Here is a 27,899-nt window from a genome sequence, read left to right as displayed (position 1 = left end):
TGTAGAGAAGCAGCAGCAGTCAAGTCGTAAAAACCTGAAAGGCTGCTTTTCTGAATGTGTGAAATGGACAGATTAAAGTAATGAATGGCTCACAGGGAAAGCTGTTGTCAGTACAACTGCAATTTCAGATGGAATTTTGCTGTCACCTTTGAAACTTCCTGCAGAGACCTTTCCCCCTCCCCCCTCAGCCAAAGGTGAGCACGCTCAGAAAGGCAAACCTGAAATGTAAACAAAGGCTGAATCAAAACAAAAAATCCCTGGGATTGTCCCTTTAAAGGCTCTCTCAGGAGCTTTTCCACTGCCCCACAATGAGCAGCGGTGGTTCCACTTTGAGTTTTTTGATTGGCTTGTATACTGCAAATGGAGCCAGTTGGCATTGAGGTATATAAGCCAGTCAAGAAATAATTTTGTAGGCAAAGCAAGCCGATGAGGTGAGAAAGAAATTGGTCAATCACTACAGGACTTTCCCCTAACAGCACAGCCAATAGTAACATCACAATTGCTTTCGTCCATTGCAATAACCTTGAAAAATGGGTATCATAGAACACTTATTCTTCTGTTTACTTTTGGAACACACTTCTTTTTCTGGAGGAGTTTTGGAGTTTTCCTTCTATAGCTGCTGCAAGTATTCTTAGTGAAGGTGTGAGAAAGACCGGAGGAATGCACTGGCGAAGGAGATTTAAACTGAAGGACTATGAGAAAAGATGCAGATAAGCTGCAGCCTGCAGGAGTGTGCATTGCAGAGTGTCACCAATCCAAACCTTTGCTCAGCTCACAGAAAGATCCTAATTCCATCTTAACCTTAAGGTTTGAGGTTTATCGAGCATAGTTAGGACGTTGGGATGGTGGCACTTCTGCTGGGCTGATTTGGAGGTTTTGTGGAGTTTGCCTGCATTTCATTTGTTTATTTATGCCACAGTTGCTGGAGGTTAGAGCTGCCTACCTTGCTACCTGGGTTTTTTTCCCTCTGGAGCCCAGTGTGGTTTCTGATGGAGCAGCTTGACATAGCTGTACACAGGTAAGTTCCTAACTTCATTTTGCTCAGTTGGTTAAGATTAGGATTAGAAAGAGTATTACTATTATTTTTTTAAATTTATTTATTGTTTTATTTTGGGGGGGGGGGTCTGCACAGAAAAATAAGCTTTTCCTTGGTGAATTAGCGAGGATTACAGTGGGTCAGTAATAGTATGTAAAGTCATTAATGCCATATTGGAGGTTTACGTTGGTTAATGTTACTTCATTTGATTCAGTTAGTCAAGATTAGAATTAGAAAGAGGCTTAGTTTTCATTTTTTGGGGGGGGGGGTTCTACATATAAGTTATCTTTTTCTTGGTCAGTTGGCACAGATTATAATGTGTCAGTAATAGTAGATGTCAGTTTTATACTTTGTCAGATTGGAAGGAAATGAAATGTAGGTTTATGCAAAGTTTGTTCAATTACCTTTTTGAATTTGATTGTGGTCATTAATGCAAGATTGGAGATTTATGCTGGTTATTGCTAAAATAATATATAGTGATGCAAAACTTGTTTGATCTATTAACTTTTAAAGGATTTCTGGTGCAGTGTTTCAGTAAAGGTTATACAATGTAAGTTGATGTAAGAAGCTTCTTCCTTGGTGAAAAATCGTTGAGGGTTGCATTATGTTAGCAATGTTAGACATTAGTTTCATGCTTTGCAATTATTTAACAAAATACAGGTCTATGCAAAACCTATTCTAGTATTTACTTTCACTTTAGTCAGTTACTACAGATGAGAAGTTTATGCTTATTATTCAGATAGTGTGTGGTTAATGTGATGGGATACCTCTTGGTTGTTTTATAAACTTTCAAACAACTTTAGTGCACTTTTTCATAAGAGCAGCCTATTGTTCTAAATGTAGATTTATGCAAAACATTTTGTATTACTTTTGTACTCACTCATGGTGATATCTGTTTAGAAAGATTAAAGTGTTCAGACAATATAGTTTGATGAAAAAAACTGTTGCTAAACTTTTTAAGTGAAAAAATGCAGTCTGTCAGTAATGCTTACGTACAGAGGTTCGTACTTATTACTCAGGCAATGTAAGTTGGCGCAAGTCTGTTCAGTTTAAAAGGATTGTGGTATTGTAATGACAAACTATAAGTTCATGCTTATCATTGTTTAGAGAAGAAAGGCTGATACAAAACACATGCTATTATCTTTTTAAATGAATTAAGACTGTATTCTGTTAGTAAACACCTGAGTTGCAGTTCATACTTCATTGTTCACAAAATGTAGGTTGATGCAAAAACCTGTTCCATTAACTTTTTTGAATGAATTACAGTAGCAAATTGCTGTTGCATTCTGGTCTGAGTTTACTGTTCTGTTCCTAAAACTGTACTTTTGTTACATTTCATAATGCTGCATTTTCTGCTCTTAACACTGAGGTCATCACTGCTGTTATTTGTGGCTGTGGACTTGTTCATAGGTTCATAGGTAGGTACTAGTCTATTGGCCCTAGGGCCTATATAAGCCTAGCCAAAAAGGTACCCTGGCATTCGCCACCCAAAAAAATGATTGTACAATAAGATGTACTGTGGTACAGCATTGAAGGTATTTTGGTAAACAGTGATGCAGCACTTAATCATGCAGAACTTCATTTTAGTTGATCTATGGAGTAACAGTTTCTCTCCTGATGCACAGATGAAGACTTCTGGAGAAGTTTTAGTGGAGCTATGCAGTATGCAGAACATTTTGTGATATATTCTTGACCAGTTGCATACAATGGTATACAATAAGGAGTGTGCAGCTAATGTACATTAAATACATATGTCCGTAGATAAAACACAATGCACACATGTAGAATTCTTTGCAATGTTAAATGTATATCAGACAGTGTTTAGCAAACAGAGCCATGTAATATTATAGGAAACAGTACTAATGGGCAGTTTTAGTTTGATTCTATGTAGTAGTAGTTTTAATTTTAGTTTGATGCTCTGTAGCAGTGTGTTTTGTATTTGGTTATTTATGGTTTTGTAGAGTACAAAATAAAGTTTGACATAAATTACAAGTTGCGTTTTTATTAGAAATGTTCAGTTTTATTTTTGGCTATGAACTTACATGCTTTTGTTTGAAAGTCTACTTCAACCAGGCACCATGGAAATGATACCTTTTCACACAGTATGAAAATAGGGTGTTTCACATTTTGGCTGTATGTCGCACATTGTTAGGCTCTGTGTTCCATATTGACCTTGTAAGAGGTAAGCATACCTCTCAACCTGTCATTGCAAGAAATCTGGGCAAAGCCAGAAAGAATGGGGGGACAAAGGCCCAAAAATTGGGACGGGATTTAAATATTATTCCTATAAACTTATAAAGTTGCAATAATAACAGGTATTGCATTATTGTGTATTTTCTGTAGGATTTGATGTCGTAAAACTAAAATTTCTGTCATTATTTAGTAGTATTTAGTGACTGATCTGTAATGATTTGCCAGAAAACCAGAAATGTTATGAGGAACAGACCAAAAATAGGAGCCAAAAATCTGGACATTCAGCCAAAATCTGTATGGTTGAGAGGCATGGAGGTAAGTGATAAATAAAGACAACAGTATCAAAGTCTAGCATCTGGTTAGAGTAAAAAAAATATTTTAACTGTCAGATTTCACACACAGGGAGGGTTTGACTTATTTGTTAAGAGATCCTGGCTTCCTAGTTGAGATGATATTTTTTTTACTTGATTGACTATTGTTTTTCTAGCACTGTTGTCCTCTATAAGTCATGTCTACACACCTGTGGTTTGAGGAAGGTGGCATTGTGTGGTGTGGTGCAAATCAGGGCATGGAGTACACTGCTTGCAGCAGTAATCAGCATAATACATTTTCTGTTGACTGGGCTGTATGTTACCTTATCATCTATTAAGTTCACATTAAGGTTTAATGTTCAACAGCACATACTACAAATGAGTTGTGACAGTACTGACTTTATATAATATGATTATGCAAGGCAAAACAGTAATGTTGTAGTAGTAGCACACTATGTGTGAGGACTGCACAGAGTAGGTCATTATATGGCAATGTTTGCATCTCTGTGGGTCTGAGTACGCCTGTGTATGCAGTAAACTAAATAACAGTGATGATAATCCAGTCTTAGACCAATACTAGTCTCTGTCTTAGCAGCCAGGAAACAGATTATTAAAACAGAGTGCGACTCTTATAAAGGAGGCATTCCTTTATTATTGGGTTATCTATCTGGCAACTGCATGAAAGGAATCAAAGATCGATTGTTACTGAGTTTAGATAAATGCAGTAGACATGATAGTACACTAATACATCAGAGACCAGAAAAGTGGAAAACACCACAAGCAGAGACAAAATCAGACACTGAATAAATATAAACCAATTCAGGATAAATTACAGAAACCTCAAACAGAAATCTTCAAATGAGCAGAGATATAGCCAATGCATGCAACAGAAATCTTCAAATGAGCAGAGATATAGCCAACACATGCAAAAAAAAAAAAAAAAAAAAAAAAACTGAAGTCACAGAAAAGGTAATCTGATACTACAGTATACAAACTTAGACTGTTTGTATATACTATGTCTGGGGGTCACACCATATTGAAGAAAATGGAAAAAAAATACTACTTTTCACTGATCTAGTTCAGTCTCAGAATCACTGTAATTGGATATCAGGAGTGAAAAGGCAAAACCTTACACTGGTGGATTATCTGTACTTTCAGATGGTATTTGTTTAAATATATTATGGTGGTCTATGGGGTGATAGTAAGACTGTCCATACAGGGAGGAGCAATATATTTCTATGTCTTTAAGAATGGACAAAGTCTAAAAGCACCAACTTAAGAAATCAGGTAAATCAGCTGAACAGCACATAACATAAAAGTATGGGGAAAATTAAAAATAACAGATAAAAGTAGAATTACAATTTATATAACATAGAATCCATTTTTGTTTTCCTGTATAAGAATGGTGGATGATCATCAGACATCAGTCCAAGGGTTTCAGTTTATATAACCCTTCAAAGTACAGAAACTTCTGCGTAATCCATGTAAGAGTCCTTGCAGTTTCTTTAGAAAAACAGAACATACCTCAATTAATAGAACCTCAGAACATTTTGTTTTTGCTCCCATGGTTATTGGTCTTTTCTTGGTAGCTTATCTTTGGTTTTATCTTGAAAAAAGTAAAAACACATAGCTCCACTAGCTGCAGCTGCAAAGTACATCCTTTGTTGAATGATCATGAAATATATTCTCATTTTAAGAAAAATACAAGAAACAGCTTTAGCTCTTCCTACTGTAGACAGGATTCTGTCCACCACTACAATGTGATTTTGATGATTTCCAAAGAGTGCATAGGTGCAGGCCTTCCTGACTTTATAACTAAGCACTTAATATGATAGCTACATACGAGTAACCACAACCCAAAAGAACAAACTGTAAACAAATACAAAAGTAAGGAAAACACCTCTTAGACAATCCACTGAATTCATAGGTATGTTAAAAACATATCATGAATACAGGTTAATAAAAGTGATTGCAGTTTAATAAAAATGTAAATATCACCAAATGTGCAATTTGGGGAAAATCACCAAATAGGCAGCTAAGTGCTTTCATCCTCAACATCGGACTTTATCAAAACTACTCACTTCATTTACTTAAATAAATTTATATACACCTCAATTAAAACCAGTGTAAAAATGTCCAATCAAATCTCTTAAGCAAATAATGAAAATAAAATAAAAAATCTCATTTAAAAACACCCATAGTGCATCAGGCAATACTACATACATTTTCAATGAAGAAACAAAATAACTTCTATATTTCAAAACTGTTAAAATAGAAACATGATCATTAATACCAGGAAAAGTGTGTGCATCTAACCTAAGTTGCCACAACAGTTCTTCTTTTCCCAGCAACTCCTTCTATGGCTCAGCTCTTTCAGAATTGTCCACCTTTTCTAGTATACAAAATGTAAATGTATTGAAGTTATTACAAAGTAAAGAATGTTTGAATAAAGTGTTGCTCAGATTACCTTTTTTTGATGTCATTACAATGTATATTCTTTTTCTCACAGACTGCTCGTCATGTTCTACATAGAACACATCACTAGAAGAGCCTTGACTTACATAAATAATAGCTTTGGTGTTACAATCAAATTTGCCTTGACAACTTATACTCTTGTAGTAGTTTTTAACAAATGTACAATATTCATTGAAAATGTAGCAGCAGATGGCTTAGTGATACATTGCTGTGGTTATGGTGTGCAGGGTCCTGGGTTCAAGACTTGCAAGGGCTGATTATTTATGGAATAGACTTTCCATATATGTCAAGCAGAGCACCTCACTGGCCCTCTTCAAGAGGAATCTTGATGAGTGGAGGGGAAATAGAATATTCACCTGGGGATCACTCCAGTGGCTCTACTTGACAGAGGCACTAGGAACTAAGTTCAGGTGGCACAATGCCAGGGTAATCCTACGGCTAGGCTTGTAAAGGCTTTAGGACCCTATGATGCATCAATTCATTTTAAAATCTCTGTAACCCCTTTCATGGGGCACTCTTTCCAAAATCTGCTTAGTAGTAGCACTTCTCTTGAAAAATATATTTCATTTAATCCCTATACAATTTAGTATATTTTCAGTGCCAAGGCTGCTAATCAAACCTCAGTCCTCTGGGCCACAGTCAGGGCTCCATCCCCCTACACCAAGGAGCCAGTATGCTATACGTGCACTTACAGAAGTAATGCAATGCATCATATAGATGGCATGGTTATGAATGATTGCCATTAATGTAGAAAAGGTTTGAGAAACATATTTTACTAAGCTTAGCTCTGACACTGTGCTATGTACTCTATGATAATGATTCAAAGATTCAAAGTAAATGTTACTGTCATTTAGGACCATACACGTGCAGCCTGAATGAAGTTGTGTGTATCAGCCCCTTCCTATGATTACAAACAGAAAGTAAAAACAACACAAACAAATAACACAATAAACACAACTAACATATACAATCATACTCCCAGTACCCATACAAAAGAGCAGAAAAATTCCAGCACTTGAATACAGAATAAGTATATCCTCCCCTAAGTTATAATAATTGCCCCATTTCAATAAAAGACTCATTACAGCTTGCACATTGTCTAAGTTGTCTGTTTAAAATTGCACTTGATAGGGTAATATAAGCAAATATTGCACTTAGAATTTGTGTGGTATATATTAGACAACAGACTATAGGTATTAGTTAATGTCCAGTTCTCTGTGACTTATGCCCGAGTTCAGAAGTCTGACCACTGTTGGGTAGAAACTGTTGTTGAATCTGGTAGTCCTGCAGCGGATGCTGCAATATCTTCTACCTGATACCAGATGCTTAGACACTCCATTCACTAGATACATGGTGTCTTGTATTATTTTGGTGGCCTTTTTGATGTTTCTTGCAGAGTGAAGTTGTATAGATGGAAGACTGGTACCCATTACTTTCTCTGCGACCCTCATCGCTCTCTGTACTGCCTTCTTTTCTGTAGCTGTACAACTTCCAAACCACACTGTGAAGTTGCTGGTGAGGATACTCTCAATAACACCCCTATAGAAGGTGGAGAGGATATGAGGCATGAGCTTAGCTTTCTTCACCCTTCTCAAAAAATTGAGGAGTTGATGCACTTTCTTGACCAGCTGGATGGTGTTACTCAACCACAAGAAATCCTATGGTATGTGTATGCCTAGGAATTTCGAACACTTAATCCTCTCTACACTCTCGGCATTGATCATGAGTGCTGGATAGTTTTCTTTTTCCTGAATTTGATGATAATCTCTTTGGTTTTGCTTACATTCGGGTCAAGGTTGTTCCCCACACACCACCTGATCAGAGATGTCACCTCCTCTCTGCATGCTCTTTCATTCAAAGCAGTCTTGGAGGGCTTCCCTGGCACCGTTTGGCCAGACCCTGATTTGTTTCTTCATGGATTTCTCTCTAATCAGGTCTGGTTTGTAGGCTGGTGATAGCAAGATGATGTAATGGTTAGAGTTTCTCATTTGTGGAGGTTGCATTGCCTTGTAGGCTTTCTTTAAGTTTGAATGCACCTTATCCAGGATATTATCACCTCTAGTGGGAATGTCCACATAATGAGGGTAGTGTGGGAGTACTTCTTTCAGATTTAACTTAATAAAGTCCTCTGCTACCACATGTACAAAGTCAAGATTTTTGCTCTGCAGCTCACCTACATGATGGCACAGTTTATTTAGAGCCTCCGTGGTATTAGCACTTAGTGGGATGTACAGCACTATTACACTGACCCCATTCAACTTCCTGGGCAAGTAAAAAGGTCTACATCTGGTAGACAGAAGCTCTAAGTTGTCACAGCAGTATGATAGTAAGATTTCAAAGTTACTGCACCATCTTTTGTTGACGTAGATGCAGACTCCTCTTCCTCTGACCTTTCCACACAGTGTTTGGTTTCTGTCTGCATGAAACAGTGTGAGACTCTCTAAGCTTACTGTACTGTCATTTATCTTGTCATGCAGCACATTTAAGTAAACAAAAATAAACAAGTATTTCTCACCTTGTTCTTATTGCAGAGGTCTAGTCTAAAGAAGTCCATCTTGCTGTCCAGTGGTCAGCAGTATTGTTGGTAGGGCAGGCCTGTAAGCGTTTGCTTTTAGCTTAACAGCAATATCTGCTCTGCATCCTCTTCACCTTGTTCTTTTGACATTTTTTCTCTTTTTCCTTGTCCACCATGTTCCAAAACCTTCTTCTACCAGTTTCATACATACTAGAGTGTGCAAAGTTAAAATTCCCAGCTGTTGTGACTCTGTGAATGTAGTAGGCCCCAGATACTCCACAGACTTCAAGGCATTGATCCAGCAACATGTAGATGTTGACTGTTTAATTTCTAGTAACTTCTGTCTGCTGTAACCTATTGTACCTTCAATTGGAAGTGTAGAAACTGACCTTTTGAGTTTTTTGTACAAAAGAAGACAAAATATGCTTATCTCTAGAATGAGCTGATACAGCCGCAGCTTCGCAGGGAGCCAACAATTTTTTTTTTTTTTTTGGAAAAGCAACATAATGTAGAGGGGGGATTGAAGAGAGATTTTACTGACTGCAGCTTACCCTTTTGCTTTGTACTTACTAGCCTGGCCAATTAATGCATAAACTGATGCTAAACAGATTTCAGTGCGTGCAGCTGAGACATTTTGCTTTGTCCTTTATGATCACAGTGAAGCAAGACATGGCATTTTAAAATTACTGAGAAAAAGCAATATGTGGCTTTGTAGTACTGAATATAAATGAGGTGGTAGGTACAGAAATTGTTAAAAAAAAAGAAAGAAAGAAAGAAAGAAAGAAAGAAAGAAAGAAAGAAAATGGTAGCACCTTTGCTTCCGGTTCATGTTTGAAGGCATGACTACAAATTAATATCAATGGTAAAATGCACTTATTGGCTGGAACATCATTTTGGAAAAGACTTTTGTCTTCTTATTGATTTGCTTTCATCTTTATTGATTTGCGCAAGGAGTTGCACTGGTGTGGCCACTCCTGTAGAAGTATCTTTATGGTTGAAGCACCGTACGGTATTTCCTCATGCAAGCCAACCCAAAAATACTAAATACATGCTATATGTTATAAAGCTAACGATCAAAGAGCAGACTAACAATGACCTGTTGTGCTGTTAACACTTACCAACATGAGAATGTATAGATCAGAACTATCCACAACTGCAGATACTCTGATAGGAGACAATGTGATTTGGTGGTAATTGTGGCAAATAATGCAAGAAGGCTATGTACTTAGCCTCATAGCTTCACCATTACACATATTCTTGTCCCATGCATGCCTCTCCCACACACTTCCTTCCTACTTTAGATTCACTTCATTCAGCTTCATTCACTCACATCATGCTGAATAGAAGCTTCTTTTTCTTTATCCCTTAGCCTTATCAGTTGTGAATTTAGCTCTTCCTGAAGCACCTTCTCCTTTCTATTTTCTATCGTCTTCATTCTCTATAAATATGATTTCTGGGGTGTCACCAGGCAAAAGATCCTGTCTCTCATTCAGAAAGCCCCATCCATTTGCCTTATGGAAAAGTTAAACTTTGGTAGGATAAATGGACTGTGTGGTATACTTCATGCTACAACCATGCCATATACTGGTGTGTGCAAGTTTGTCTAGGTACAGCTTTTATCATCTTCGATACAGCAAGTAAATTGCAGCTGTAAGCCCATACATAGCTTTGTATATTTTGTTGCTTTATTACAGTGAAAGAGCAGTCAGAAGACATGGTGAGCACACCATGTACTATGTACCAAAAGAGATGGTACACTCATGTAACATCCTAAGAGTGAGAGATGACTCTTTCATCTTCCATTGTCAGTTAACTTTGGTAAAGATGTTTAGTGTCTTAGATGGAAAACAACAAAATGCAAACAGAGCCATCTTAATATGCTGATATCAGCTACGGCTCTAGGTCAAACCAAGGCCCAAAACATGCTGTCTAGAGAACTTGAAGAAACCACAACAAAAATTGAGTTTGTGAGGGGGGAAATACTATTTAACATGAAAGAAAACTTAGCACACTGGCAGATACAACCCGACACAGAAAGAATATGTGTGCGTGTGTGTGTGTGTGTGTGTGTGTGTGTGTGTGTGTGTGTGTGTGTGTGTGTGTGTGTGTGGTGTGTGTGTGTCTGTGTTTGCGCAGAGAATTCTACTGTGACAAGCAAGTGAAGAATTTGTCCTTTGGCATGAAAGTTCATGGAGTTAGTGACATGATGACTGAACATTGATGCTGAGTTAAAACTTCTACTGAATTACAGAACACCAATACTGCAGCCATAGTACATTGAATTAATATGCAAATCATAGAATTTTAACATTATCAATGCACATTTCACCTCACTATAAAACCATACATGACAGTTTACTCCAGTTTGTTTCTCAGTGAGGATGTTGCCTTATTTTGAAAGCTTTGTTGTGTCTCTTAGGCCTTTCTCTGGGTGCTCTGGTTTCTTCGTACATCCCAAACATATGCTGTAGGTAAACTGGCAGTCCCCTAAATTGTGTGTGTGTGTGTGTGTGTGTGTGTGTGTGTGTGTGTGTGTGTGTGTGTGTGTGTGTGTGTGTGTGTGTGTGTGTGTGTGTGTGTGTGTGTGCATGCGTGTGTGATTATATGTATGCCGTCCATGTTAGGCTGCTATCTTATTTTTGATTATAACCTGCACCATTGACTTCTGGGATACTTTTTGTTCCCTCACAATCTTGAGATAACTAAAGGAGGTAATTGGAGAGTAAATTAACAAATAAATAAGCTTGCTTTTGATATAAACAAATATTAACCCCTAAGTGCTATGAAAAATATTATGCAATTTATCTCCCAGGCTACATAACTAAAATGGGATGAAGTTTATCCATACCTCTCAACTGTCCAGATTTTTGCCTCATATTTTTGGGCTATTCCTCATAAAATCTGTCTTTTTCTGGAAAATCATTGAGGGCTAAAGTCATTAAATATCACTAAATAATTACATACATTTGAGTTTCAGTCATCAAATCATTCAGAAAATGCACAGTAATGAAAAACCTGTAATTCTACCAATTTTCTAAGTTTATAGGAACAATATTTAAAATCTGCCCCTATTTCTGGGCCTTTGTCCCCCATTATTTCTGGCTTTGTCCAGATTTCTTGCACTGAGAGGTTGAGAGATATGAGTATATCATGGCTGGTGTTTGCATGCATGTACTTTAGCATGCACTGAAATCTCACTGGGTACACTTTTTGTAATGTTTCAGCACAAAATAAATGCAACCAGTAACTTTGCTCTTAAGTTCCACATATTCCTTTATCCTGTTACTGTGTGAAGGCAGTTCAAATATAACAAGCACAGTTTATGATTCTGACATGCAAGTCAGGCTGAAGTTATTGCTTATGTTTGTTCATTTCATCATCATAGAAAGAGGAAAATCTGTGAAATGAAACTTTGAATATTATTCAGATCATGTTCTTTTTGTAAAATTTGATCAGGCATTCTTGTGACCTTGATTATTTAGAAATGTTTAAATTTTTAATCATATACCTACCCATGCATTCTGCGAATTAGTATGTATGTGGTTGGAAGAAATGTTTCTTTGCCTGGATCCCAAGTACATGTCAAATTCTTCTTGTAATAAAAAACACAGGAGATATTTCTTGGTTTTTCTGGTGAAACTATGAAATAAAAATGTTAAAGACAGAAGGTGCTTATGCTTAATTCTTCAACGTTTATGTAAAAACAGTTATGTCTACTTTCAATAAATCAGTTTGCTTATGATAAAATCATTCATTTAAGGACATCACATCATATCATAGTGCTTTACACTGCATATCATGTAGATTAATTAATGACACAAAGGCATAAAACTGGATAAGAAGGCAGAAATCCCAGCAGCCTCTATCTGTAAAACAATGAACATGAACAATTGAACAATACGACATCCCCATGAACATGAGTCTCTTCTGAGCAGCCCTACTGCAGTCAACCAGAACTGTGGTCTTTAAATGACTTTTTTCTGTGTACAGTTGAATGAAAGATATCACACAGGTGACTGACTTTTTAAACATTGTTGTATCTAACCTACCTTATTGTCTGTAGCAACCTGAATGTACGCTGTATTAATAAGGGAGTGAAAGTGAAAGGAGTGGAGCTTCATTTCCACATACCCATAGGGATTAGGGGCAAAACACCACTTTTCTTATAATTTTACTATTATTTGCTCAGAATGATTCAGAATATTTACACATACTCGCATCTTCCCTTTGGGTACAGTCAAAATTATGACTTACAATAATGAAATAAATTGCATATGCTGATATTTCTAACATTACATGCATTAAAAATGGCATAGTTTGCTGGGAGCTGGACAAAATATAAGAATTTCTTAAAGTCAGACTTCTTCCTCCTCAGAATCCCACCCACTATTAAAATAGGAAGCATACACATATGTAACACTCTTCTGATCTGCCCACTGAACACGTAAATATTCACTCAATGTTTCTGTCATTATTCCCTTGGCAAGTTCCATAATAATATAGCAATAACCCACGCCTGGGTGTGGGTAGTGCAGGATTTACCCACGGTTGGCGTGGTTTGGTCCCAAGGGCGAAGCCCGAGGGACCAAACAAAGACAACCGTGGGTAAATCCCGCATTACCCACACCCAGGCGTTATTGCTATTATCTATGACATTATTTAAGAAAAGAAATAATTACTTTTCTTAAATAATGGCATTGTATAATGCCTCTTTGCTGCCCTTCCGCAGCTGTCTGGTATCTGCGGCAGTTCTGATGTACTGCGCATGCCTACGCAGTACATCAGAGCTGTGGCCAAAAGCAATGGAGAAAGCAAGATCTCCGTTGCTTTTTACTGTTTCGCTATGTTAAATGGGTTTAACATAGCGAGATATCTTTAAAATAAGCAACGGAGATCTCCGTTGCTTATTTTAAAGCCATCTCGCTATGTTAAACCCATTTAACATAGCGAGACAGGTTTAAAAAAAAACAACGGAGAAAGCAAGATCTCCGTTGCTTTTTACACACTGTGTTGCTATGTTAAAGGAGATTAACATAGCGAGACAGCTTTAAAAAAAGCAACAGAGATCTCCGTTGCTTTTTTTAAACCTGTGTCACTATGTTAAACTCCTTTAACATAGCGAGACAGTGTTTTTAAAAAGACTTATACTAATGGAAAACGTCCGGGCGACCGGACCTTTTTCCATTAGTATAAGTCGATTTACAACGTGCACGCTGGCCAATCAGAGTGCACGTTTTGGAATATTAATGGGGGGTCATGGTATAAAGAGAATTATCCCTGCCTATCATCCCCACAACCATCATAAAGAAGAGGCAAGGGGAGGCATAATACTCCCACCAAGCAACAAACTAGTGTTCAAACAAACACTTAGATGGCAACAAAGGTGCCAGAAAATGAATCAAACAAAGATGCAAAAAGAATGTACAGAATGAAAGATGAAGATGTCATTGTTTGATTCAGTCAAACAACTGTTACCACGCTTTCATGAATTACTACTCTTCTAAAAAAGGAAACGACCCTAACCAGCCATTCTAAAGCCTGTATCTATCTGCATCAATCCCGTAAACCATTCTCTTAAATTTTCTTCCCTGCATAATCGCACTCACCCATCTTATAACTGTACTGAACTATGCTCAGTCAAAAACTGCAGAATTGCACACCTGCACACCGTGTCCTTTACCACCCTTACAAATTTATTGCCATTTGCACTACCATTATCCAAAGAGAAATGTCAGATCTCAAGATGTGTTCCCTACTACCCTTAGCCGAATCTAATTATAATTTTGCAGACTTGCTATACTTGTTACATAAGGCCATATTATGAAACTCTGTTCCTTTAGACATTAGAGCTGAAACTAAAACAAATTTATTTTAACAAAAGCTAAAAAACTATTAACAACTACCTGGTCTGCAACTGTACACAGAAATTTCTATGCATTCAGATTGTAGTTAATGATCTCACAGCACTCTATACTGGTACTTTTATTTAAATATCCCCCTTTCTGATCAGTCCTGGCAGATGCATGTTGGTTGTCACAGACACATACATTTGTGATGAATTTCTCTCATTTACTGGCTTATTGCACAGACACATATTGTATGCAACAAAGGGAACAGTTGTCAGTTATTGTTTTTTATCTTTTAAAGCTACCAACAAAGAATCTTTAACAAACTTAAAAAAAATAATAATTCAGCAAACAGATGTAACAGTCTGCACTGGCTTCTAGGAAATCCTGCATATGTACCAATTGATTATTTACTCTCTCTCTCTCTCTCTCTGAATGTGAGTTAGACACACCCATCCTTTTTGTTCCATGCCACTACCCAAGATGGACAATTTACTCCCTTCATTAGACAGCTCCCTTAAACATTTACAGTTACATGAGCAAAATGGGCAGCTATAAGCCAAACATATGTGCTAAACTGTTTAAGAGAAACAAAGCTTATAAACACATATTCTTTTCACTCTCCATTAATACATATAAGATTTATAAATACAAGATTACTGTTACCAGATAAAATATCATCCTCTAATCACTAACAATTAAACAAAACTTAACTACAATATACTATTACCTAGTAAACCCCATAATTTAACCTATATTAACCTACCATAATTACCGTCTGTGGCCTGTTAAACATCAAGCCAAGCAGTTATCACTGCCAAACCTTCTACTAGATATAATTTCTATTATTTCCAGCTCACTAGCTAAACATGCCCCAAACAAAGGTGTATTGTCAGACAAGTCACTCAAAGTACTCAAAGATCAACTCAGTCCATGTAAAAAATAAATGAAGAATGTCTCAGCAGTACTTCCTTTCTTACCCGCCATGAGCAACATGAAAAAAGAGCTCTGTGCATTTACATCCACACTAATTCTACTGTTAAACTAGTACGGCGTAAATGAGTGCTCTTACAGGTAAGATGCCTCCTCTGTGCAGGTGATAATGAAAATTATTCAGATCTACATTGCTATCTTAATGCCCATAATTTAAAGCCAGTAACACAAAATCTAAAGCACTCACATCTAAAGAACTTACAATCATTTATCTGAATAAAGAATATATAAAAAATTCCAAATTTTCAAGCGTGGTTATTACTGACAGGCTTCACATACTAGTAGTATCCAAGTCATAGTTAAGACCTCAGAGCCACAATTAAGAGTCAATATTAGATGGTATTCAGTACTTAGTAATTATATAAACAGAAGAATGTCTCTTGGAGTAGCAGTATTAGTAAATAATTCTATGTACTCTAAATTTCAAACCAAATAGCCAGCGAGTACCCAGCGTTCAAAAACAATCCTAATATCAGTACAGATTGTAACCCACAATCCCTGTACCCTAGACATGTTTATATCAGACTAGACAATGCTAAACCCATACTAACAAACATTATAGTTTACTTAACAATGACTGCAAAGGAGAGCTCTTAATATTAGATTTCAACACGTGTTGGCAAATACAGTCATTCAGAGAACTAATCATGAACACCAGCCACTAAGATTTTCAAAACTAAGAACTGAAGCGGAGCTAACATGAAACCTGGCACAGGTAACATTCTAGACGGCATATTCTCAAAACACATAAATCAGTTCACAGGTAAAGGCATACTAGCTAATCATACAAGTGATTAAAACCTTATTTTGAAATCTGGAAACATAAAAAAACTGTAAAATCCACTAAACGATTACACTGTGAATTTGTTCCTATGTATTTTTCTTTTAATTTGGAAGTATATGTATTCTTTCAATACCAGACACAGTGATTATAAGAAGCCTGAAGAAATGAACACCACACCATGTGACAAGAACTAGATGTCACTGACTAGATCTGCCTAAACCATACTGCAGATATGGACTCAGTTTTATACATACCTCTCAACTGCCATGATTTAGGCACAACGCCATGATTTTGGTCAAAAGATTTAGTCTTACTCCTCCTAGAATTATGTTCTTTTTCATAAAGTCAGACCTGATTATGGGTGCATGCTTTAGTAAATGTATGAATTAAGTTTATACAAAGATTCACTACTACTAAAGGTACAGGGTCAAATGTATAAAAATCTACTACTGTGAAAAATAAGAAGGTGCTTTTCTTTCTGACACTCTGATATGAGTTGTAAAGACCAGTGCTATACCTTTTAATGCCCAGCAATTGAGAGGTATGGTTTTATACTATCTGAGTAGAATATTCGTAGACATACTAAAAAGATAGGCACGTTGAAAGTCAGTCCACTTAACAAATAAATCTCCAGAAGATTATATGGCAATAAAAATGACACTTGAATGAACATGAAATACAATGGCATCAAGTCCTCGAAGAAGCCTAGATCCCAAAAATATATACTCCAGCATTTTACATGCCAAACTGAAAAAAATGTTATACCACTGTAAGAAAGAAGTATCAAAAATCCACCTGGATCCTTGAGTATGACAAAACAGTAACACCAGGGATGATATACTGAGAATAACTTCATTGCAATATATGCCTGACTGATGTGCAGATTAGTTTCCCTTAATCATCCAAAAAATTTCTACTTATCAAAGTAGAATACTAACACTAGCTACAAATACAACTATTTAAAATGATTGTCTAGTTCATTTTTGTACTTATCACTGTCAAAAGGTTAGCTTTAAATAATGAATTAACTTAGCTTGGCTTCTATGCTCAACCAGCCTTCTACCTGAGGAAGCTAGCACAATATATTTCTATCTCAGTCATTGTCCTTGTTAAAAGAAGTCTATAAAAAAGGTTGTGTACCAAACTTATGAAAACATGCAAAATACTGCTGATCAAAAACAGAGAAACACAAAGTTGACAACACTGGTCTCATGATTATCCTAAGCCTTCTATCAAAGACATAAGAAAATACAGTAACAGCTAAATGATTTCTTACATGTCAACAACCAACAAGGGTTCAGAACTGGCCACTAAATATATACTGCTCTAGCTAAATTCATAGACTTCTTTGTTAATATCATGGTAAGGATAATCAAAATGTAGCCATGATTTTTAACTGGCCTTCAGTGTTACCAATCATCCCCTGCTTCTAAGCAGGTTACTTCAGATGGGATATAGATAATAAATGGCTCAAACATGGACAGACAACAGGCTGTTGTCTGGTAGAACTTGGGGTCAGTATTTTACAAATTAAATTGAGGAGTTCCCTACGCTAAAGGTGTTTACTATTTTCCATTTTTACTAACTTGAATGCATATTCAGGTTTTACCATTACAGTGCACTTATGATGCCACTCATTAACTCAACTACGAGAGCATCATGTTCAGTAGCATTAATACAAAGCATCAACAAAGTAAAACAATTTTTAATGAGAAAAACAATAAAATCATTGCTTCTTGCTACCAATTGGTAGATACTTACAACCTTCCTACTGTGTTATGTAGGAGCTTATGCCTAAACTAAAAGGATTGCATACCCTTTATAGTAAAATACAAGCTAGTAGTACTAAGATTATGTTGCTGTTGAAGTGACACCCTGATCCCATGTGCAAAAATGGGGAAAAGGGTTTGTGAATGGACAGATGGATGGTTTTGGGCACAACAAGGAGGATGGCAGCACAGAAAGTTAATGTACCATGTTGTTATGAAAGATTAGCAGCTATATATATATATATATAAGTTTACGTTAGTGTTCCACTTGGCCCAAGTTATTGGCATATTTAAAGGAGAACCTTCAATAGTAAAGGAATTTGAGTTATGGGATGACGGTAGAACTCTACAGTCATGAATGCTCGTGTGGGATGATGCTGCCACTAAATTAGGTGACTCTGTTTAGAGACTAGATCCACCACAGGGGGGTATATCATCCAAAGGTTATATGATCAGTATTGCCTAACTGGAATCAGCATAAGATGGACATGGGAAATAAAAAAAAATGAGAATTGTGGGAACAATACATGCAGAATAATGTTTTAGAGAAGGAATGAGATTTAAAAGAAGGCTGGATTTAAATGAACTATGTAATGTTTGACTGAGTGATGTATAATATTTGCAACTAAAAATATGTCAGTATGTTTTGTTTTCATTTATATAAATGTGTGTGTGCCTATGGGCCAGATTCACGAAGCCTCCGTGTAAGAGTTATAACTCTTACACGGAGGCTGCAGTTAAACGGTGTGATGTCAGCATGTCATGCATATGCATGAGGTGCATGAGGCATGCTGAATCACATAGGTAACTCTTACACGGTCCGTGTAAGAGAGTAGGGGGCGTGTCTGTAGGCTAAGCCCTGCAAGCGGACATGCCCCCGGAAGACTAGAATGGCTGAAAGTAAACAGCCACGAGAGAGGCCATGGAAATGTGAATAAACACACTACACAACACATGCCCCGACAGACCATCAGTGTATAAAGTGAAGAGATGTTATAAAATTAAATTAAAACCTGTTTTATTTTTTTTAAACCCCGTAAATGTTTGCTACTGTGTGCGCTCGTGTGCACGAGTGTGCTACTAGCGCAATTGCAGTTAGCAGTCAGTGGAAAAGGATATAAGAACTAAATATGCAAAGTAAGCCAAGAAGTAATAGCTTAGCGGTAGAGTTGCTGGCCCGAGAGTAGGCAGGCAGGGTTCGAGCCCCCATAACAACCTTTTTTTTTTTTTTTGTAAATAAGCACTAAAAAGCCCCCTGACAGTATTGTACAAATGTAAAAGTATTCCCTTTTGTAAAATGGAATGAAATGGAGCATATATTTTGAAGTAACACAATAATAAAAATAGTCAGAAATGTACTGATAGCTAAGCTGCTGTGAGACAGACTGCCCGTAGCTGAGTAGTGTATAAAAAGCTGCAAACTGCGTGCCCGTTGCTAAGCACCGGTTTAACAGGCTGAAACTGTTTGCAACTAGCTGTGCTGTGCTGAACATGTGTGTCACTAGCCAATTAAGGTTTATCCCAGCGCACACCGTTTGCGCGCCGCTCCCACAAGCTAACTGCCAGTGCGCATGCATTAGCTCCGCGCAAACGAGCGCAGACCTGCTTTTAAGTGCTTAAAAGTGCCTTTATGGCACTTTGATTGACAGATCCTGTACTCATTTTGAATGTTTGCAAAGAAAAATAAATTCCCACTGTCAGTCTCGAACCCAGGACCTTGGTAACATTAGTCTGTATGACCTACCACTAAGCCATGCCTGCCTTACAAGAATACACTGCTAAAATAAATATAACATGTAATAGTAGGAATCAGTATAAAGGCAATATAGGAGATGTACTATCCGAAGCATGTCAGGCAGAGTTTTAATGGCCAAATTACTGGATTCCCATACTAGTTCAGTGTTAACAGATACAGCCCTGCTACTTGTTAGCTTGTACATAATAAAGTAAGGTAATGTACATATATGAAGGTATGTATATCTACACATACATATATATAAATATATATTAATACATATGAAATATAGTTGTAGGTGTCAGTATCCATACACACTCACTACAGGAAACAGTGAAGATAAATGCAGCAACCAGAATCTGCAACACAGCCTGGCTCCTGTGAGACCTACTAACCCCTTTAACTGCTTAAAGGTGCCTCCAGCACTTTGATTGATAGGCCCTATACTCAAGTCAAAAGCAGAATATAAGCATACTAGTAGGCCCTACCACAAGACCATTGTAACACTAGTCTGTATGACCTACCACTAAGCCATGACTCTCATACAGGAATATAGTGCTAAATAAGTGGAACATGTAATAGTAGGAATGAAGATAAAGGCAATATAGTATGTCTACTACCTGAAGCATGTCAGGCAGACCTTTATAGTCCCAATTACTGGATTCCCATACTAGTGTAGTGTTAACAGAAACAGCCCTGCTAATTGTTAGCTTGTACCCAATAATGTCAGCTAATATACATATATGAAAGTATGTATATGTACACAGATATATATATATATTTATATAGCAATACATATGACATATAGTTGTAGGTGTCAGTATGCATACACACTCACTACAGGGAACAGGCAAGAGAAATGCAGCAACCTGAATCTACAACACAGCATGAAGCATGGGAGATGTACTAACCTTCACACTCACAGAACACCGTCAACAGCATACCAGCATGGTCCACGCCCTACAATCTGAAAGGGCAACGCCTATCTCACATACACTTTTATAGCAGTGTCCTAAAATCACAGTGAGACATGCAATCAGTACACACCTGGCTGCATGCAATTAGCAAATGCTGCCTTACAATTGGTGCAGAGGCCATCACATGGACCTATGCAGATACCTACAAAAGCATTGAGTACCCACACTACACTCATGCAATACATTCATTGCACAAAACCTACAGAGAAAGAGAGAGAGAGACAGAGAGAGAAATCAAACAAATATAAGGACAGCCAGCAGCAAAAGCAGCAAGCAGCAAGTAGCAAACAGCAAGCAGCAAGCAGCAAGCAGCAAGCAGCAAGGAGCAAGCAGCAACAAGCACCACTGGCACAGCAACAGCTGCCACAAACACAGATAATGCAAAGTAGCAGGTTAATCCTGTGTATACTGTGACACCTCCAAATGTATCATAGTTCACTATCTATAGGTATGTCCATGAGATAGGTTGTGTGTACATAGTCCTGAAATATAAACATATGTAATATTGCTGTACATGTTGCCCATACTTAACACTTCCATAGCTTAGAACACAAGGCCAGTTGTGCATATGATGCAGTAGTTCCCAGGGTCAGTAGAGGTTCCTCCTCATTGGTGTGGGACCACTGTGTATGTATGGCACTGTTAAGGTACATATCCTGTAGTATGGCCAGGGATTAATATCAGTCTGTCTTGTGGTGCTATGTCCTCCAGGGGTGAATGTAGCACACATCCAGGGATACCATTTCGTAACAGTGATGCTATGTGTTCTGCAATGATGAGGGTGGCTCTCACCTGGACATGTAAGAGGATAGGGAGGTGACAGTCATCTGGGATAACTAATACCACATGTGTAGGAGAATGGGGGGGGGGGTACCTGCACCTAACCTGTCTGCAACAATGTTGCCAATATCTGTGCATTTGGTGAATGTGAAGCATCTTAACACTGCTGACCACAGATGCCTTGCCGTCATGTGAATCTGCCCTCTGCTGCAGTAGCCTCCTACTATTGTTATACAATATGCCTGTATCTGTAGTCCACTGGACAGGACTAACAAGTGGTGTGCAGTTGTTCTGGGTTAGATATGTGTGTGCACAGTACATGCAGTATGTGGGATGCCTGTGGTAAGCATATGCAAAGGTGCTGGCGGTGTGTGTTGTGGCTTCCACTGGCCCAATGGGCTGCATGGATAGCATCACTGTCATAACTAGTGAATAACTGTGTAATTACATGCATACATAGCAAGGTAGTGTACTGTGCTTGTGGTGTTGTTTGGATATGTATATCCAGGCTAAGTAATGTGTGTCCACATCACAGGGTTGGATGGCAACACACATCCAGTATGTAGGGATGAACACCCAGAATGTGTCAGACGTGTCGCCTGTGCAGAAGTATCCGGCCATTACCTGTGCATCCCCCACAACACACACACATGCAACATATGGCAGAAGTACTATAGCAGTACACACATGTTCATAGGTTCATACTAGGCTATTTGCCCTAGGGCATTGGTAAGCCTAGTAGAATGTGTTTGTCTTTCGCCACCCAATTACAAGTTATGCTGCTATGCCCTTGTCCAACGTTAGTATACTGTGCCTCTGTCTAACAGTGACATAGAAGTGATACCTGGGGTACAACTATGATCTCCATCCACTCATCCAGATTCCTATGGAAGAGAGTCAATGAGGGACTCTGCCTAACCAGTAGTGTGAGCTCATTACAGAGTGAAGGAGCCTCTCGGTTAGGAATATGCCCCTCCAGCATGTCCATGTATGTCAGTGCTGAGGTCCAGCTCTCCTGAGCATGTGGCTGTATGGGACTCTGATTGCCTGAGGTGCAGCATGTTCGTTACTGCTGGGTAGGACATGGCTGTATATGGCACGCACAGATTGCCTCTGAACAGGCAGTATGCCACTGAGTCCAGCTGGATTTACTTTACCTGGGCAGCATATGACATCTGTGTGAGCCATTGCATCCCCTTGATGAGGTACTGTTGTCCTGCACCAGTTGCTGTAGGTGTCTGGTTAGGTACATCCCAAAAGGTGCATTGTACGCAATTATAGGCCTGATGATGGATGAGTAAAGAGGCACAATGACCTCCCCTGCCATACATGTGAATCCCCATGATTAGCTGGGCTATATAACATGTCTTTCAATCCACGTTGGCCATGTGGTTGACAAATGACAGACCGCTACCATGTTTCTTCCCCAGGTCCCCAACTACGTCTTCTGTACTCATTGGCCTAACACCTATGTTGTACTGTGCCACAAATGTGGAGGCGTGGGAATCTGCATTGAATACTGATACTCCCCCTCCCTTGTTCAAGTGTTGGGGCCGACAAGAATGGTAACAGCTATAACTTGGTAGTACTGGTGTGCTCCTGTGAAACCTGAAACAGGTTCATGTTACTGCACAGATATCAATGTCCAGAATGTTAAGTAGGGTTTCGAGTGCGTGCATCCTTAGGTCTAGACTTCCGGTGTTGAGTAGCATCACTCTTACTTCCTCATCCTTTGTGATACAAATGGATGTGGGTTTGCCTTATGAGCCTTGCCTAATACAGGCACTATGGGTGTAGCAAGAGGCTCTGCCAAATTCCAATAGGACAGGGGTGACAGGTGCAAGCTGTCTGTAGCAAAGCATACCACCCCAAGATGGCAGGCATTGGCGCACCTGTGAATGACACCAGTATGTCAGTCAATTGTTGGAAGGGATCATCGCGCCTTGATATTGTGGCATCGTTCTAGGTGAGGGTAGGATGCTACTCAAGGTCAGGGTCAAACTGTCATGGGCTACGTGCTCAGAGAGCTCTGTACTGTCTCATGTCATGTAGTCCAGGGAGGAATGTGTCAGGCCATTCACACCAGCATGGACATTGACTGAGTCATACCTGTACTTGCCTTGGGGTTACCTGAGTGTTTGTGTTATGTGGCAGGTCATAGTGCCCGACAGGCTGCACACCGTGACCCTCACCTCGTTAAGCCTGGTGAACATGATGTTAGTGTGCCTGATGATAGAGGCACCCAGTACAGGTGTATGAGGTGTGTTGTTTACTGTTAATGGCTGTGAGTGTTCAGCACATTGGCTTTGTGTGATATGTGTTGCACATGTTCGTTTCGTGGTAGTGGTTGCCTGGATGTCTGCTTAGGAGGTCTCTGCTGCATAGGCAGAGCTGTGGTCCGAGCCTACAAGTATGTTCATGTGTGATCATGTGTTAGGTCCGCTGTTGTGGTAGGTCTATGTGAGACTGGAAGTGTAGTGAGTGGTCTCCTTCGCCACCTGACTGGTTATGGCGGTATTGAGTAGACAGAGCCTAGCCTCCAGTTTGGTATATGGTTGCATCACTCACATGAGTTTGAATTTGTTGTTGGGAGGAGGGGGTTGTCTGTGTACATGCATCTGTTCTAACATTGTCTCTGGAGTACCACACTCACCAGCTGGACTGGGGAGGGAACTGAATACTGACCTCTGGACATGCTAGAATACTACTGTGCATTCTGTAATAATTAATGATTGAAAACAAGGTCCAGTGGGGAGTGAGGGTGTACTGACATTACCTACAACTGCTGACCGATATAAAAGCGTCAGTGAGCAAGTGCCAGGTAACCTAAGTGCAATGTGTCACACTTAAGTAAATGCAACAATGAGAAGCAGTCACTTGCTGTCATGTGTAACATGGAAATACATACAGTAAGCAATGCAGATATCAGTAGTGAGTCACAGACGTGTTGAGAAGCTGTGTACTATGTGGAAGTAGCATACCAGTGAAATAACAAGCTAACAAATAACAAGCATATAAACAAAGGTAGATCCAGGAGGCCTGGATGCAGTGGTTGCTACAGCAAACAAGGTGTAGCAATGTCAGTAAGATACAGCTCAGATATGCAGGCACTATAAACCTGAAACCAGATGTCCCCAGCTATGAATGGCAGAGTACAGCCTATTGTCACACATGAGTGCAGACCACAAACCTTGTTAATGTTAAATAACTGGCCTGAAGGCCAACTGCCCATACCAGAACTAATACACTTGTACACTGGGCCCTCAATCAGCAGTTCCCAACTTCAATGGATGAAAGATATGTGTCCTGCCACCACCGTGCTTGCCACCAACCTCCCTAATGTAAAACAACTGGTCTGAAGGCCAAGTGCTTAGTACAAATGACATAGAATGATAGCTACATTGTAATCAAGTTTTAACCAAGCAGTAATAAGTAGAAGTTAATACTCCCTGTATAGAATGTGTACCATGTATTGTTGAGATACTATGCTGATAACCTGTTTGTGTACCTTTCCAGCTTGACATGGCTCCAAAAAGGAACCCATCATATTCTGCTGCAGAGGATGACATGATTCACCAGAGCCTGGTGCGTGACTATGCCATCCTGTTCTCACGCACCACCCAGAATCAGCAGGAGAGGTCTGCACTGTGGCAACACCTCGTTAGCAGGATAAATGATGTTGGCATGCATGATAGGACATATGAGCAGGTGAGACATCACTGCAGTTATTTGATTAGAAATGTCCACCAGCGTGCTGCAGATATCCGCAGGCAACAAGTTGCCACAGGTGGGGGGGTGGCCACACATCCCCCCCTCACCAGACAGGAGGGGCTACTGCTAAGTGTTGAGGATCCAGCCCCAGAACAACAACAGCAACACTCATGCATCATGATGGAGGTTGGATCCACACAGCAGCAAGACACCGAGCGTGCAGGTAAGATGCCATATTCATTTATTGTTATTACTTTTACATTTGTTGCCCCAGATAGTCTAGCTGGATATATGTCCATTTTCAGTAGAGGCCTGTGGAGAAAAGCTCCACACATAATGTAATAAAGGCAGACAGACAAGTTGTTAATACAGACAGCCAACATGATAGAATTGTACACCAGCCTGTTAATTAAATCAACATACATGTAAGGAACTCAAACAGTTTAGAGTCATACACAATGTACCGTTGGTTTCAAAGCAATCCTACCTAAAGCATAACGGTTATGCAATAAGGCAAAAGCCATATACATAATAGTTAGGGCTCAGAAGGGTAGAGAAGTAGAAGGAGTATGAAGGATACAATGATATGGAAGAGGCAGGAGTCAAGAAGGGAAGTGAGGAAAAGAAGGAAGACAGTCAAGAGGAGGTGGGAGGGATGGGAGAAGTAGGTCAGAGCATAGAAGGACATCAAGGTGAAAGAAACAGGGTAGAAGCTAGTTTCTATGCACAATGAGGGGTTAAAGGTAAAGAGAGGGTAGGGAGAGGGACGTTAGCCTGGACTCCAAGAAGAACAAAGCCAGTGGTTTTGGAAGTACAGTTTGAGTTGTCGTTTGAAGAGAGGTAAGGGTGAGATTAGAGTTAACTCCTGGTATGTACATATGACTGTTCTGTACACTGTTACTTCATGCATGCATAAGGTGTGCATGTGGTATGTATCTGTCATCATGATATATATACAGACATTATGTGCAGCTGATGTGTATAAGGGAACTAGTGTACTACTGTACTGTATCATGTGCAAAACAAATGGCACACATGTGCCCACTGACATTACTCTCTTCACACTTCCAGGTCCCTCCCATCTAGCAACTAGGCAGGCCATACATGCTGGTGAGTCTTTTTAACATTATCTGTAAAACAATTTATAAAACTAGGAAGAGTAGTGTAACTCTGTAGTAGATATGCTGGTGACTGTGTTCACAATACCTGTAATACACAGTTGTAGTAAATTGAGTAGTGTAACACGGTACTGATGTGTGTGTTTACTGTGGGGTGTGCATGTGTGCAAGTGTGCCTGTGCCCAAGTGTGCATGTGTGTTAGTGTCCATGAGTGCATGTGTCCATTTCTGAATGTGTGCATTAGTATTGCAGTGCATCTAAGTCAAATATGTATTGAGACTGTAATCTGTGTTCCACGTTTTCCTCCCGTAGGTTCTGGTGCTGCTCTGGTGACCTGCAGCAGGGAACCTGAATCTTGTTCCCCAGGTACTGATGATGATGAAATGTCTGTAATGGTGCAGGAAGGTGTGTCTGGGTCCACCATTGGTCAGCCAATTGACAGTACACAGCTTTCAACCCCGTCAATGCGCACAGTCATCCTGCCATTACATCCTTTGTCACCATTGTCCATAGGTGATGGACAGTCTGCAGTGGGCATAGATCAGGGTAATGTGGTACCTGTGGTACATGCATCCCCACAAGGCAGCCATGAGCAGGGGCCTCCAATGGTACCACGCAGACAGTCGCCCATGGGTTCTCGTGGGGGCATCCGTGGCCGTACTGCCTCTGGCCGACGTGCCCAAGGAGGTATGTCAACCTCCACTATGTTTCAAACTGTTATGCAGGCACAGGCACGTATGGAAAGGTACACCAGACAGGGTCTGAGGGAGCTGAGAGCATGTCGCACAGCCATGACAGACGGCATGCGTGACGTTGTGAATGCTATCCGTAACTTCACAGATGTCGTTGACAGACGTTGTGGGGGCATAGAATAGCTGCTCCACAACCAGATGTCCATGGGCCAGGGCGATGGTGTGCGTTTGCGACGTCGACGTGGCCGTATGCCAGCAACAGCACCAGCTGGAAGTGGCCGCGGACGACAACAGGCCCACTCGCGCACCTCAAGTGCCAGCACCAGCCCCAGCAATGCTGGGTCTGTGCTGTCATCAAGACGCCCCAGGAGACCACGTGCACGTGGCTCTGGACAGTCCCAACAGGGAACTGTGTCCAGTCAACACACCCCTGCTTCCGATGACAGTACCCATTCTGGGTTAGTACCAGATACGGCCCGTAGCACCCCTGCCAGGCACAGGTACCGTGTCCGTGCCCACAGACACTGATCTGGATGACCTGACAGGTGCAGTCTGTGGCTGTCCACAAAACCCTGTACATGGCAGCCATTATGTGGGACTGTGTGTGTGCTTACACACATTCAGAAACCTAACACCTAGGGCAAATACATACACACACACACTGCACCAACACCGGTCCACCCTGTACTGCTGCCCCTCACAAACACACATACGCACACATGTCAATTGGTGTTACCAGTGGCTGGCTTGGGCATGCCTAACCCACACCCTGTGCATATGATGACACTGTGCCACCTCCTGCATACTACAACATCGGTGCAGGTAAAGGTAAACACGTTGCTGATGCACAGGGTGACTACATAGATGTGTATAAGTAGTAACATGTTGGTAACTGTTCACTGTTCCAGTATAATTGTGTGTATATCCCAGCAGTCCTGCTGCAGTAACTGTATGAATGTCCTC

General features: G+C 39.7%; 1 protein-coding gene across 1 annotated transcript in view; it reads right to left on the bottom strand.

Annotated features, from left to right (window-relative positions):
• Positions 1 to 27,899, bottom strand: part of LOC122795553 (interleukin-31 receptor subunit alpha-like) — a 1,451,325-nt gene that overhangs the window by 723,307 nt on the left and 700,119 nt on the right. The window contains exon 5 of the mRNA XM_044063779.1: positions 12,043 to 12,169. Coding sequence (XP_043919714.1) covers positions 12,043 to 12,169 — 127 coding nt within the window. The remainder of the gene's footprint in view (positions 1 to 12,042; positions 12,170 to 27,899) is intronic.

The sequence above is a fragment of the Protopterus annectens genome, chromosome 2.part2 (genome assembly GCF_019279795.1).
Source record: "Protopterus annectens isolate FY-2018-M chromosome 2.part2, PAN1.0, whole genome shotgun sequence".
NCBI lineage: Eukaryota > Metazoa > Chordata > Ceratodontiformes > Protopteridae > Protopterus > Protopterus annectens.
Note: the sequence above shows the minus strand (reverse complement) of the source record. Positions and strands in the feature narration are given on the sequence as shown.